The sequence below is a fragment of the Colletotrichum tamarilloi genome (genome assembly GCF_030869305.1).
Source record: "Colletotrichum tamarilloi strain Tom-12 chromosome Unknown Scaffold_30.1, whole genome shotgun sequence".
Lineage (NCBI taxonomy): Eukaryota > Fungi > Ascomycota > Sordariomycetes > Glomerellales > Glomerellaceae > Colletotrichum > Colletotrichum tamarilloi.
In genome coordinates this window covers 334,323-349,107 of record NW_026849413.1, presented here as the reverse complement: position 1 = coordinate 349,107, position 14,785 = coordinate 334,323, and the positions used below count along the sequence as shown (strand labels likewise).

Below are 14,785 nucleotides of genomic sequence, written 5' to 3'. Positions count from 1 at the left end.
TTATGAGCTTGCCCGTGTTAGGTGATGCCAATGCAGGGCTTCGGTCAAGGATAACCAATCCGAGGAGAAATTATTCGAGTACGGCCGTCGCGTCACTCGACTCTGGTTTTTAATTATTCCCTACGCTACCGAACGTTAGCGTGTAGAAATATTCACCCTTGGAGCTCGAGAAAGTCGATGTGGCATCTTGTTACTTTGAAAAAGACATACGGATACAGGGCCAGAGACGCACAGAGTCGCCAAAGGTTTCCGAGATATTCAGTTAAGAATAAAGACGAAAACTGAGGGGTAGCAAGCGGTACGACAACCATCGAGGACGTTGAGAAAGAACCCATTGCAAGTTATTCAACTGTTGTCCTTCTGTCTCTCTTCCGATGTGCCAATCTGTTTGTCATCCCAAGAGCCGTGGGCAGACCCCGGTTCCAATAATTTGGGCACATGACAACGGTGACGGCATCAGCCAAACCATCTTGTCAACCTCGAGCCGCTTGTGCCTGATTGTCGGGCCTCTGCATCGACATCGACACGGCTGTCCACAGAGTTTTTGGCAAACAGCCAATCTTTTCCAGAAGCAATGGAGCCCTTCCACGACCATGCCCCTTTGAATCTTTGGTATGGCGGAGCAGCCGGGAGTCCCTGCACCTTGTACTGTCGCACCCTCGCACCTTTTACAGGGCCCTTGGATCGAGATTGGCCATGCTAAGGCATCCATACGGCGTAAAACCTGGCTGTGCGCTAAACGTCAGTGACAAGAGCCGGATAGGAATGGGCAAGAAATAACAAGCAGGGGGTCGTTCAAACAGCTCCAGCGTAACTTTGTTTCGCGACTTTGATACGTGCTCTGAGGGTAGTAGCAAATTTGGAGGTGTCCGAGCGTTCATTGGATGGCACTCTGCACCTCGTTGCCGTAACATTGCAGCCCGGCATGATTAATGGAACTTGTAGAAGCGGCCGCCAAGAGGAAGTCAACGCAAACAAGAGGGAGGCGACAGCATCTGAGGCGGCTAGGTCGCGGGTTCTCTTGATGAGTGTGATGCGTGGGAGATGAGTGGTGAGAAGAGGTGCGGTCAACCATCAGTGTTCCATCTGTAATTTTCGCCATGGGAGAGCAAGGGTGGATATTTGGACTCGCGAGGTACTTTGTAGTGGATGGGCAGTTGTATAGTCAGTATTGGAACCCGTATTGTTGTATCTGTACTGCAGCGCAATGGCGTTGCGAAATGGAGTGGCTTTGACCACACTCTGTCTGTCCTCATTGACAGCGTACGCTCGAGGGTGCTCGGCCAGCGCCAACGGTGACTGCCCAATCGAGAAGGGCAGTGACCAAATGGAAGCTTTGGAACATTCGTCCGGCGCAGGGTCAAAGCACCGCCAAGTCTAGCTTATCTGATGAGCTTTGAGTGCTGCTGGGTAGCGGCTCATACGGAGCACTCCGTAGATGCTTGCTTGCGGACGTAGTCATCGATAGGCGGGCAGCATATTCGCGTGTGGTGCCGAATGAACAATGGTTGATACGTGTCTGGCTAAGAGGACGAAGACATTTTGTCTTTCATCATTGACCCAACGTGGTTGATCGAATTCGAAAGAAAGCAACGCAAGAGTGAGTTCTCTAGGTTGCCACACAGCTTGGCCGAGTGCTGGACCGGAGGAAAAGCGATTTGAGGGGAGGCAAGAACTGACTCTCGACTCTCGACTCTCGAGGCAAAGGAAACACATGCGAGCACCCAAGCCCCTGGTCCGCCCTATCGTAGGTTTTGTATGTGGGGTTGCGAAAGGTAAATTGGATGTGCCATTCTCGCTCCTGAGTGGGAGAGGAGCGACCCACTACCGGGGTGGAGATGATGGCAGAAATAACCCGATTGTTTGATGATGACGAGGCAAAACGAGAGAAAGCCAAATAGCATTGCTGGGGTCTGTGTTAGGCGAGAGCAGCTGCCAGGCAGCCGGAGGCATACTGTGTGCATCCGAGAGGTATCGGTAAGGTAAGGTACGCAGCAAGGCCTGTCGATTTGGCGAGGCACCCCTGAGCTGAGTGGAAGGATGGAAGAAAAGAAGGGGGTCGAAGAAGTTTGAGAGTTGGATGCATTCGTACAGTATTACTTTGCGTCTGCATGGCGGCGGGCTGAGGGTGATGATGATGAGCAGCGGAGGTGACAGCGGTAGCGGATTCGAGTGATGAAAGATGGTCCCCTATTCCCCTTTTCGTCCATTGATGATGCATTGCGTGCAGATTGGTCTGACAACGAGCGTGATGTTTGTCTGCATTGTCGAGGGCCCATTTGTCAGTTGTGTTGATGGTGTTGAGACTCGAGGGCAGTGGCCTTGTGATGCTCCGTCGGCGTTGGCAAGCTGTCAGCCGCAAACTGTCGATGGCACCCCAGTACAAAAAGTCAGCCGCAGGGCTTTGGCAGAAGACAGCTTGAGAAGAAGCAGAACAGGAGGCATATCGGATGGGGGGAAAACATAGCAGGACGTTGAATGGAGTTGTCGCTTCATATCCGTACGAGTGTTTTACTCTGTACTTCACAGTGAAGAAGGTGCGGTGTCGTGATAGGTACTTCTTCTCCTGTTGTATGGAAAAGGCACACGATGTACATGTGTTGAGAGGCATCAGGGGCAGGAGCAAGGCAGTGTCTCTTTCTGGCCACTGACACTTGCCATTCAAGTCAATTACCTTGGCAAGCCGCTGCGTCTAGCGTTGCCTTGCAAATCTGTCCAGGGGAAGTTGATGCCGTCACTTTCTCTCTTCTTCTAAGGTATCCATAAGAGATGCATGGGAAATGGGAGGCGCAGAATAAACGGTTGCTTCACGCATAGTTAGGTAGAGCTCGTAAGATGGTCACAGCCCCTGGAGGTCGGCGGTGGCCCAACCGGCAGCACAGAGACGATCGCCGCCGACTCCAGGTTGAGCAGGCCCAGCAGTGTGGAGCAGAGGCAGGGAAGCTGAGCACTGGAGCCCCCTTCCACTTGCCGAAGAGACAAGATCGGCCTCGCACTGTCTGTTCTGTGTACACCGTGCATCGGCAAGGTACGGCAAGAGCAGTCGGTGGCAGGCACACTTCAAGGTACCTCGATATTTTGAACATCGTCACAGCCGGTGCCGGCCAAGGTAAGGTAGGAGAGGGAGAGGATGGGAAAGAGAGGGAGTACCTTACGCAGTAGGACATGGGGCGACGCAGAAAGAGAGAGAAAAGGGCGAGGAAGGTAGGTACACCAGCAGTGCAGGGGCGAGTGGAGAGCTCCAAGACAACAAGGGAAACCTGGAAGGGGGCAGGCCGCACGCACCCTCGTACCTACCCATAATCGGTTCATGTGTCGTTGCTCTTTCCATGCGGCAACACCAGCCCGACCCGACCTAGAAAGTACCTCATGACCTCTAGGTGGGTGCTGCGGTACCTTACCTTAGCATGATGGCTGTCTGTCTCCATGTGCTACCTAAGTACCCAAGTATCCAAGTGCCTTGCAAAAGTGCTGAGCGTGAAGTGTGTTCCATTTGGACGTCTCCTTGTACCTTCGTACCCATGTACTTCTGTACCTTACCTCGCACCCCCGTTCGTTCCTGCTTCAGCGTCAATGGCCCCCAGTTGTCCCAGCTAAACCGTTCGTTTCAATTCACCAAGCTTCCGCACTTGGGATCTCACTTGACCTGACTTGGGGGGAGGGTGCGCTCTCTGGTTCTCGACATGTCATGTACCCTCTCTTCTTGTTCCAAGACTGACGATACGTGCGTTTTGCGTGTGTGCGCAAGTCCATGTGTGAGTGTGATGTGTGAGGACATCGTCTGTACCTTACGAATAGAGACGGTTGGTATCAGAGGTTTGTGAGAGATGTGTGTAAGGTAGGTACTGATAGGCGTGGTTGCGTGGTGTGAGCAATGGGTCAAGCAGCAAAGGTACATGTTCGCCCAATTTGCATGCAAGAAACTCATATTACACGCTGTCCTCTTTCCTCTTTTTTTTTTCTTTCCAATTTCTCATATCCATAGTCTGATCCGTCTACCTCTTTTCGTACCTGCGTATCCGAACGACATTGTTCGATTCATAAGATTAATAAGGATTCCGACGCCAGCCCTCTTTCGATCCATCCATCCCACCCATCCAGCAAGCTACTACAACGCAAAAGCCAAACCAGTCATACATACCTTACCGTACGGATACTTTGTGTACCGACTCGACTCGACGACTCGACGTATCGACCCCATTCTTTTTTTCTCACCGATCCGTTTTACTACGCAAACCACACCAGTCCCTCAGGTGCAGGAACAGGAGTAGGGGCCAGGAGCAGCAATACGGACAGGCCCAGTAACAGCAAGCTGTATCCGTACTGCGTGTGCTGTGCGTGCCGTGCCCCTAGGTACATCGCACACCCCTCCCCCCTTCCTTCCATTATTCCTTCCTTTCTTCCATCTCCCCCCCGGTCTCACTAAAAGGATCGTCTCCGTGGTTGACATTTTTATAACACCTGCCGAACCCCGTCCGTCCGTCCCTGTCTGCGCTCCGCTTGCTGCGTCACAGCTTCTTTTCCCTTCACCTTTCCCCCTTGCTCTTTCCCATACAACGCACACACAACCCTCGACCCTCGACCCTCACTCGACCCTTTGCACGCCAACGCCAACGCCAGCGCCAACGCGCCAACTCGCAACCCAAACGCCAAAAAGCCAAGGGCCGACCTTACACCACCACCTTGCTCCCTCCTCTCACCTTGACTTCCTTCTCCATACATATTCATACCCTTCCTCTGCCTCTGCAGCACCGACAAAACTCAGGTCAACCGTGCTTTCTTTTTTCTTCTTCATTTTTGTCCCATTCCTCCATTTCCTTGCGACGGGCAACGTTCCCATCTCCAATCCCCAGAAAAGAAACTCCCCTACGCCTACCGATAGTCATCCTTGAGATACCCATTGCTCTCACTCTCTGCAGTAAGTCGAAGCTTCATGTTTTTTCCTTTCATCTATCCCTATCCTCATTTTGCATTCGCATACCGGTACGCCATCCCTTGCCGTCTACTCCTCGTCATTACGCTTCGAGGCCAATGTCGAGTCCCAGACCGAGGCTTCCCTTTCACCCTCTTTAAACCACCACTTGTTGTTTTATTATTGGCTTCACCTTGCTTCCGCTCGTTAGTCAACCGAAAGTGTTTTGTCACCGCGTCTTCCATTCTTGTGGCTGTGTCGACGGGCTTGTTGGCCGGTTGCTGCACAAACGATACGTACCCTGCACCTACACCTGCCGCGCCTCCTGGCTGTGGCTGCCCTGGCTTCTCATGCCAGGTGCTGCTTCAGCAATTTTTCCCGCGCTTTTCCTCATTGACCCACTTTTCCTTCCCTAACCCTGCCGGACCGTCTGCACCCCCGATCAAGGTTTCTTGGCCCCTGTTACCTCATCTCTCGTCCGAGACCTCCTACACGCGAACTTTGACAAACACCCACCCATCTCTCTCGACACAACTGGTCAAGCCCTCGGTCCGGAGGCACCAGTCCTTTTTTTTTCTTCCTCTTTACTCATCCTTTGGCTTTCGCACATGCTCTGCTGTGCATGCCACATCAACCTTTTCTCTCGATTGTCTACTGTTAGGTGCCGACGAGATCACTAACTAGTGGCGCGTCATCTAGATCATATTGACTGAGCCGCCCTCTATACCTTGACTATCCCTCTCATTCTCCTTTCCCGTCACCCGTCGGCTCAATCACGCATATCCGAAAGAAAGGCATCCCCATCCTTTCCTCAAATACGACAAGCGATCAGCACACGTCTTGACCCCGTGACTTCCCGGCGTATATGTGGTGGGCTGTGCCTTCGACAGACAAAATTTTCTATTGCGCCACGTCACGATACTGAGTTTTGACGACGCTGGAGATCGCTATATATCTCGGATCACCAAAAACACAACCGATCAAACGAGCATTCCGGTTAGAGATCCGATTGATCATCACATCGTCAATTCTTCAGTACGGTCCAGGCGAAGCTCAAGCCTAGTCTTCGAGAACGAGCAACATACTGGTCTGTGATCTGTGATCGGTCTGTCCCGGATTTCATCCATCATCCGCACAAGGTAAGCCTGCGAGCGAAACCCGTCAGTCTGATTCAAATAGCCCGCCGCCGGGTACTCCTGGCACACCTAGTCATGCCACAGCCCAACTCAGGCTACCCCCGCCCTGGAGAACTCTACACAACCCTGCCTGTGGACGCTGCTCAAACGCTCCCACCCGTGGCGATGTGCTGCCCCCAAAAAACTCGCCGTCACGCACCTCCAATATTCAGAGTCTTCGCCCCTCGGAAGATTATCACGCTAACTACCTTCTCTCTAGACAGCGCAGTCTTTATAAACTCAAAGTCACCTTCGCCTGACGCGGAGAGTCGTCCGAAAACATATCTCAAGCTGGCTATCCACGCAGGGATCCCGACTATTGCTAGCGATTTTCTTCGCCGTAATATGAGGTCGCCTATTCCAGGCGAGGTAATGGACATTGGCAACTTGATGAATCAAAGAGGTGCCGCCGCTATGCAACACATTCACAACGGAACTACTCCCGAACGTCAAATGCATCAACTCCCCCAACTCACCGCGAGAAACATGCCCGAACCACCGATGGACCGTGCCGGTTCTCCCCACGGCTCCGAATACTCCCAACACTCCCGTCACACAATGGAAGGCGTCCCGCGTTCCTACCCTTCACCCAGTGCCATGGTCGGCGCTCCGATGCAGATGCAGATGCCTGTCTCCCATATGGGACCCGGCCCTGTAATCCTGCCCGGAATCCCTCAGCATGATATGTCTCAGGGCATGCCTCAATACAAGGCACCCGAGCAGCAGGCACCTCAGCAGCCCACCAAGGCTTATCCGTGCAGCACATGCGGCAAGGGCTTTGCTCGCCGAAGTGATCTTGCCCGTCACGGTACGTTATGTATGCTGATCTATGAAATTCCATCTCTAACCTTTACTTCCAGAACGCATCCACAGCGGAATCCGCCCTCACGTTTGCGACTTCCCCAATTGCGGAAAGCAGTTCATCCAGCGATCTGCTCTCACTGTCCATCAGCGAGTCCACACCGGAGAGAAGCCTCACATGTGTGAGCGCTGTGGCAAGGTAAGCTGACTCTCCAACGAGGAATCCTGTCTTGTGCTAATAAATGCCTTAGCCTTTCAGCGACAGCAGTTCTCTGGCCCGCCACCGTCGTATCCACTCCGGCAAGCGTCCGTACAAGTGCCCGTATGCCGATTGTCAGAAGACGTTCACTCGCCGTACTACCCTGACCAGACATCAAAACCACCACACTGGTACAGTAGAGGAGGCCGCTGCGGCTACCGCTGCTGCTCTGGCGGCTCGTGGAGCCACTGGCAAGCCGAACACGACTCGTTCTGATGGAGATGCCATGTCCAACCGTGGATCGCCTCTTACCACGCCTTCGCCTGGCCAGCGCACCCTTTCGATGTCCCCCAGTGCCGACAGCATGCACCGTGCCAACTCCGAGTTCCAGTACATGGGCAACAGCTCACTCCCGGTTCACCTTCAGCGAGACATGCATGTTGGCAGCCCGGCATCGACATCTTCTGGAGGTTACAACACTGGTATGCGACCTACCTCGCACCCCACCAGCTATGGACCGCCTCCGACACTCGAGCCCAGCGTCGAGCAGCACTCTGGCCCCGGCAGTGCTGGCGGTAGCCCTCACATGGGTTCCGTCGGATGGCAGTCTCCATCGCACGTGCCGTCGCCCTCGCACAGCAGCAACGGTGGTGGCTACACCTACCCCGATCCCGATGCCTACCCCTCTGCGCCTTCGCTTGGTGGTCAGATGTTTTACGGCAACCCAGCTCAGGTCCGCCGCCCTCAGAGCACTGAGCCCCCTGCTGGAGCCTATGATATTAAGGGCCGTCAAGGCGAGCTGTGGGCAGGTGCTCACTAGGGACGGCACATGTAACACTATCGCCAGCAGTCACTCCTTGAGTCTTTTGGGATTACTAGGAATGCAGATGGCCAGAAAGATTTCCTTGGTGTGGATTCATCTTCTTCTTCTTTTTGCGGTACGAAAAGTTTGTGCATGGCAAGGGTGGGGACGGTAAATAACATACAACTTTAATATTGCGGGCTGCACCGGGACAAGGTCAGGAAGATACCAAGGGGCGGGCAGTCATCCGGTTTGTTTTACAACCGCCTTTTCTTTTGTTATCATAGACTGGCGGGAAGCACACACACTTCATGATGGCTGGGTCTCCATGGGCATTGGCTGGAGGCAAAAAAGGTTGGGAGGAGTTCCCAGACAGGACATGGCGTGCGCTTGAGCAGCACGCCGACGGAATTGGCGGAGACTCGCTCGAGAAAGGAACGTGCCTTTTTTTTTTTTCTGATATGCAATGTTTTGTATGCAACACTGTACTCTGTACTAGACAACGAATGCGCGTAGCAATCTGTTTCTCTCCTCAATCGTTCAACTTGTTACTGATGCTTGCATGTTTTTCCTCCTGCATTACAAAAATGCTGAAGATGACGGAGCTAGAGCCGTAAGGCGACCGGGAGAGCTTGAGGACCGATCTCATGATGGTCAGTGTGCGCGTGCATATCTGCTTGCCGCGTGCGGCTTACCTGTGCATCATCAGTGGAGGTGGGATTTAATCTAGATCCCGTTGGAGGGCGATCCGGGGTTGGCGTGTGTGTCCCACTACTTAACGCACGCTGCACTTGGCGGTTGGTTGATTCCCAGCCGCAAAAAATGTCGCAAACTTCGTACATAAGTGTTACAAGGCGAACAGGATGTGCGTTGCGCATTCATTGTCATGTTTTGTGGAAAGTTGAGTTGGTGTTGTGGAATGATTGGTAGATGTTCATTGAACATACTCTATTTATATTTGCTCGTGTACACACGTACGCACTCACACTTAAAATCATCATCGCTGTCTCTTACTCAGCACGCATTCTTTCTTTCTGAGATGGAGAACATGTGTTCAATGAAGCCTTTATGGAAGGTAATTGAGTGACAAAGTAGATGTCGGTCAATTGCCCCTCGTTGCAACCCATGCCATAATAATGATTACGTTACTGCGCTGTTGAAGGCGTGCTCTTCAAGGAACACATGAAACATGAAGAAAGATGATAACGATCATAGTAGTAACAGTGGCAATAGCAATAGTAGCAGCAGCAACAATGGTAGTTGCAATGGTGAGAATGGAGCTAAGGTATTGAGCGACATATGAATCACTTGGGAGGGTGCAATGTGGCAGGCAGCGGGTGGTTCTTGTGTGAAGGGTCCCGCTCGGTGTCATGTAAGAGGTTTCTTGGCCGACTTTCGTTACGGCATGACCAAGACTCGAGGCCTACTACCCTGTCAAAATACTTACCCCAAAGTGGTTATCATCCATCGGTGCCATTTAACCAAAAGATGCCTGCCTCTGCGTGAGATTGAGACGGATGAGAGTGCAGCAACTGAAGGGGAAAATAACAAAGTCGATAGACTAGGAGAGAGTGAACCAAAAGTCCAGGCAATGCGACGATAGTAGCGAAGAAAATGGTTGGCGGTAATGTATGTGGACCAGTACCCGAACCGAACCGCCGAGGTTCACGAAACGAGTCCGAGGCGATTCCTGTTTTTTCTCCCTCTCACGTCGCCTTTCTCATCTCCATACTTTGTACTTTTGTCTGTTCACGTTTGGATGTAATCAGAAATGATGATATAATCAGAAAATCAAAAATTCCCGGGGGTGGGAGGCGAGGCACATGGCGTTTGTTGCCCCGAGTCCCGGATTCAAATCAAACTTGCGCCTTTCCGACTTTTGTGGTGAGCCGTGTGGGAGATGATTAGTGAACTTGTAATTGAGTGGCCTTGCGAAAGTCTTGTCCATGGTTCAGAGTGAGGGGGGGGAAGCCGGCGGGATGCGGTGGGATCTGACACTTCCAGTGTTGAATCCGAAAAGCCTGGTGCGAGACATCTCGGGTTCTTTGATGGTTCTTTTTTCTAGTCATAACGTTATGAACAAGAGGTGATGATGTCGTGACGGTCCTTTTTCCAAGCACCTCGGGTTTCGGGCTGCTTAGGTGGGGAGAGCGCGCGCGCGCCGGAGAAATTGGTCATTCTTCTTTGGATTAGTAGTCGAGAAAAAAGAGAAAGACAAGAGTACGAGGTTGTGGGTGTGTATCAGGAGAGGAAGTACGAAGGAAAGGATTATGTATTATTTTTCCCAGTCTTCTCTTACTGTTCGCCCGAAGGGTGACACATTTGAGAGAAGACAACACAAGGAAGGGGGAAAAGTGGTCCGTCCTCGCTCTCTCTCGCGTTTCCTTGGGAGCGACGTTTATTAGTTTATCAATCACCCAGCCGCGCTGAGCAAGCTACGGGCCCGTTGATTAGTATTCATTTCGATACTTTCGTTCCTTGGACCTTGCGTCTTTGATTCCAAGTAGGCAAGCTTAGCAGGGTACTTTGGTCTTCCTGCCTCGTTTCCAAGATTTTCCCCCCTACCCAACCCACGCGCCCACCACCACCACCCATACGCAAACACATGCACACCATATGCCAACAATGTGGGATTAGACTGGTGGTGCAAAGCCATGAGATGACGGGGAGTCCACGGCGCAAACAACCTATTATATATCCGCCAGATCGCCGCAACTTCTGACAAAGTTGGCGCAGTTTGTGGAAAGGAAACTCTAATACCCACACCTTCTTCTATTCTTTCTCTTCCCCCCTTCTCTCCCCTACTCGCTGTACCTTTGTTACCCTTGACGTTCCCGAAGATTTCCAGAAGGGTGCAGCAAGTTCAGTTTGATCCCAAAATCCACACACGTCCGGTGGTTGTTCCCCGACAGAGTTTATTTTTTGAACCCGGGCGCTGTCAAGTCCAACCTTCGACCTTGGGTTGACAAACTGGACCGACCCTCTGTGGCTTACACAAACTCGCCCAAAACACGCCCTTGGCGGGTGCCGAGAAACCACGACAGAAGGCATAAACGACGCCTTGGTGTCTTTTTCTCATCACTCGTTTACTCATCAGATTCGAACAGCCAAGTGATTCCATTTTCATAATCGACAATCTCATCATATTTGTTTTTCCCCCAGCGGTCTACCATCGTACGGCATATCCTTGACGAATACTACACACCACGCGGCCAACCTCATCGCCCATCATTCACCGTCATCACATAAAACCCCCTTCGTCAGTATAAGGCAAAACTCAACGACAACACAACAACAAAGGTAGCCATCTATCGAGATAATTAAAGAATGACGGTCATCAAAATCGAGGCCGTCACGGACCTGCTATGTCCGTGGTGCTACGTCGGCAAGAGGAACCTCGACCGCGCAATCTCACAATACCGCGCCGTGGACCCTACCGCCGAGTTCGAGGTCGTCTGGAAGCCGTTCTATCTGAGCCCGGCGTTGAAGAGCACCGGTACGTTGTTTTCGTCTTCTCCATTACTCTTCACTGTCTGTTTTCCCTGCATTTTAGAGCATGTCTTCCGCTTCATATCCTTTTGTCGCAGAGGAAAAATCTCTCTCTCATGTTCCCTCACTCCCACTTACACCAAAAACCCAATGACACCCTCACATCCCCCCTTCCTCATCCTTTCACATCAACCGCCAACTTATTTCACAGCTCCAACACCACACCCATGAGAATAAGAACACAAACAAGCAGTTTTCCTCCTAACACAACCTCAAAAAGGCTACGACAAACGCGAAATGTACACAACCCGCTTCTCCCTAGCAGGCGACCTCCCCGCCGCCCTATCCCGCATCACCTCCGCCTGCACCCAAACCGGCATCGCCCTAAACGTCACAGGCCGCACCGGCAACTCGCGCCAGTCACACAAACTCCTGCGCCTCGCCCTCGTCTCCCGCGGTCCCGCGGCCCAAGACGCCCTCCTCGAGGCGCTCTTCAGGGGCCACTTTGAACTCGGCGCAGACATCTCGGACCGCGCCTACCTCGTCAAGACGGCCGTCGAGGCGGCGGGGCTGAAGGAGTCCGACGTCGAGGCCGCGCTCGATAGCGATCGCGCGGGGGAAGTCGTCGACGAGGAGGTCATGGACGCGAGGAAGGCGGGGGTCACGGGGGTGCCGACGTTTACGGTGCAAAGGAGGTGGAGGGTTGGTGGGAATCAGGAGCCGGATGTGTTTTTGAGGGTTTTTGAGCGGGTTACGGAAGGGTGTTGAGTTTCTTGGTGGTGTTTTGTTTTCCTTCTCTGTTAAGGGGGGTTTTCCTTTCCTCTATCGAGCCATGTTGAGAGGAATGAGGATGATGTGAGAAAGGGAGAGGACGGGGTGGGAGGCATGTCATGTCTGTTCGTTCGGCTTCTTGTTTTATTCTCTTGTTGACTTTTCAGCGACATGGCATGGCGGTGGCAATAACATCATTTCCCATAGCACGGCATCAAAGAATGTAGTAATGTTGGATATTTATCATTCTTCTGTTCTTCGTTTTGGGGGTGTAACTTTCTTAGTTCTCTGCCTCCTGCATAAGTGAAATGCTTGTTCTCTGCATCAACTGCGGCACAAAGGCCCACTATGAACCTGCCCATCCGTCTATAAGGGAAAAAGAACTGACACGGAAAAAGGACAGCAATGCCTGTCCCAGGTCTTTGCTAAATGAAGTTTGTCCGTCCGTTCGTCGTCTCTCTCCGCCGTCCGAACCCAAAACGCCGTTTCGAAAATGCATTTCCCTGTATATAAACACTAGGTAGCTCGCGTCTACCGCTTCACCATGTGGCTGTAATCCTTGAGCAGATGCTCCATATGCGTATTAGTCGTCTTGCCGGTGCGCCTAACAGCCCGTTTCTTCTGTTGCTTCTTGGAGTCGACCTTTTTGATCGTGCTGGGGTCGGCGCTGGCCGGCTTCTGGCCCACGGAAACAAGCTTCTTGACAATGTCGTCGGTGGAGGGGACCTCGACAACGTTCCACATGCGCTTGAACTCGTCGTCGACGTGGTGGTGCAGCGTCGCGTCGTCGAGCCAGATGGCGCGTGGGTGCTGCTCCTTCTTGGTCTTGACGATCAGGATCTTGTGCTCGCGCTCCAGCTCCATCAGTGCCTGGTCGCAGTCGGGCCACCCGTCCTTGAGGTCCTTGACGTTGGTCCCCTCGGCGTCCCGCTTGCTTTGCAGGTGCCGCAGGAGCGTCATCTTGTCCTTGACCCCGGGGATAATGGGCCGGTGGACGTACGTGCCCGTCCGCCATGTCTGCTCGGACATCTTCGGATCGGGCACCCACTGAATACGCGGGTGCCGCCGCATGCCCTCCACCAGCTGCTGCTTGTGCTTGTCGGTGCTGCGGGTCTGGCCCAAGTGGTCAAAGATTTCGGTCGCCGTCTTGGGCTCGTCCTTGCCCTTGAGCCACTCCAGCGCATACTGCATCTGTGTAAAGACCTCCTGACCAAAACTAGTGTTCTGAGGCTGCGAGTACACAATTGCGTTGGGGTCGCGCTTCCGCTTGCCCGATGCGGTGGTGTCGTTCTTGGATGCTGACGCCATGCTGCTGACGGACGGGGAGGGTGACGGCGGCGCAAGAGATGTGCTCTTGGATTGCAGCTTACTCGCGGCCGAGGCCAGCGAGCTGCTGAACATAGCCTTCTGCTTTTCAAGAAGGGAAGACATGATGGGCAATAGTGGGGGGTATTCGATGCCGTAGGAGATGATCTTTCGGAAGCTCGTGGCCTTCCTTGCGGGACGTTCGTAGTGGCGTCAGAAAGAGGTACTATCCAGAGCCTGGCGCAAGGAGCTAGAGTCGTGGGCTGATTTACGACGTGACTGGCCGGGAGGTGATCGATATAGTGAGGATTTGGCGTATCTCAGCTCAAAAGCTACCACGACGAAGGCCGCCTTCCCGCAAGGAGATGCTGCCAGAAGAAACCCTCTCAATTCTTCTTCCTTCGTCTCGACCGTATCAGAATCCCTCGTGTCAATCCAGATCGATCGTCGCTCGCGGGTCGCACCGTTGTTGTCCTCTCTCTCTTTCAATCGTCGAGCTATCCCAGCTTCAGCCTCCAAAAGTCGCCGACCGTATTCCTCTCGACTCGATCGCTAATCAGCCCGGAAGCCTGCAAATATCCGAAATCTTTTTGTCGCGGTTCGCTTTTACCCCGCATATATTCGTCCGTGTCGCGAGGTTGACAGCAGGTGTGGGAGAGAAGCAAAAAGGTTGCTTTGTCGATACAATGGAAAGTAATGAACTTCAAGGTGCTTGGCTGTCTGCCTGCTGCTGGTCAGTTCAATTCTCCAGGACGGGACGTTCGATAATGTGGCGCACAGACGTGGCTGGTGACTGGGTGGAGACTGGAGAGTGAGATAACTCAGCCACGGTGCAATCCGGTTGGTTCGGAATACGGAGACGCCCCGATTCCGCTTCTCGCGCATAAAAATTCCGAGCTGATGGGTTCCAGGCCTCTAGCACATTGAGTCTCCGAGATTAACAGCATGGGGGAGGGACCTGAACGCGGGTTACAATTTGCACGGGCCATGCTGGCTCATGGAAACACCAGGTTGACGCAAGAGTGGTAGCTTTCTTGGGAGAAGCGAAGGTTGATTTCTCAGGGCAATTTGTGAACGCAAGTATGCGGCAACTCGTGAAACTGTAGCAGCTCAACCTTCAATCTTCGTGGGCGAAGTCACTGTGACTGCAATCTCAATTGCCGTACCCAAAGCTCCGTCTGTTGATCTCACTGCTAAGCGGTTTGTACAATCACCAAAGAACGCAATGCTTTAAACGATTGCTTTATCGTGTGCCTAGAGCAACGACGCCCACTACCCAGTATATCCAGTGCGGAATCTCCAACAAAGTATCATGACCAGAACGTATATTC

At 52.8% G+C, this 14,785-nt stretch overlaps 5 protein-coding genes across 5 annotated transcripts; 2 read left to right on the top strand and 3 right to left on the bottom strand.

Annotated features, from left to right (window-relative positions):
• Positions 1-877: 877 nt before the first annotated feature.
• On the bottom strand, positions 878-1,102 carry CTAM01_08590 (uncharacterized protein; the record flags this gene model as incomplete). Its single annotated transcript, XM_060524610.1, has 1 exon — positions 878-1,102. One exon carries the CDS (start codon positions 1,100-1,102, stop codon positions 878-880), a length of 225 nt encoding a protein of 74 aa, XP_060380829.1.
• Positions 1,103-6,123: 5,021 nt separating this feature from the next.
• CTAM01_08589 (uncharacterized protein) lies at positions 6,124-7,907 on the top strand (the record flags this gene model as incomplete). Its single annotated transcript, XM_060524609.1, has 3 exons — positions 6,124-6,895; positions 6,948-7,087; positions 7,140-7,907. The coding sequence occupies 3 exons, from the start codon at positions 6,124-6,126 to the stop codon at positions 7,905-7,907; spliced, it is 1,680 nt and encodes a 559-aa protein (XP_060380828.1).
• A 587-nt stretch (positions 7,908-8,494) lies between these two features.
• Positions 8,495-8,731, bottom strand: CTAM01_08588 (uncharacterized protein; the record flags this gene model as incomplete). Its single annotated transcript, XM_060524608.1, has 2 exons — positions 8,495-8,533; positions 8,585-8,731. 2 exons carry the CDS (start codon positions 8,729-8,731, stop codon positions 8,495-8,497), a joined length of 186 nt encoding a protein of 61 aa, XP_060380827.1.
• Positions 8,732-11,216: 2,485 nt separating this feature from the next.
• CTAM01_08587 (DSBA-like thioredoxin domain-containing protein) lies at positions 11,217-12,146 on the top strand (the record flags this gene model as incomplete). Its single annotated transcript, XM_060524607.1, has 2 exons — positions 11,217-11,385; positions 11,659-12,146. 2 exons carry the CDS (start codon positions 11,217-11,219, stop codon positions 12,144-12,146), a joined length of 657 nt encoding a protein of 218 aa, XP_060380826.1.
• Positions 12,147-12,680: 534 nt separating this feature from the next.
• On the bottom strand, positions 12,681-13,580 carry CTAM01_08586 (transcription initiation factor IIE subunit beta; the record flags this gene model as incomplete). The annotated part of the gene is made up of 1 exon (XM_060524606.1): positions 12,681-13,580. One exon carries the CDS (start codon positions 13,578-13,580, stop codon positions 12,681-12,683), a length of 900 nt encoding a protein of 299 aa, XP_060380825.1.
• Positions 13,581-14,785: the final 1,205 nt, after the last annotated feature.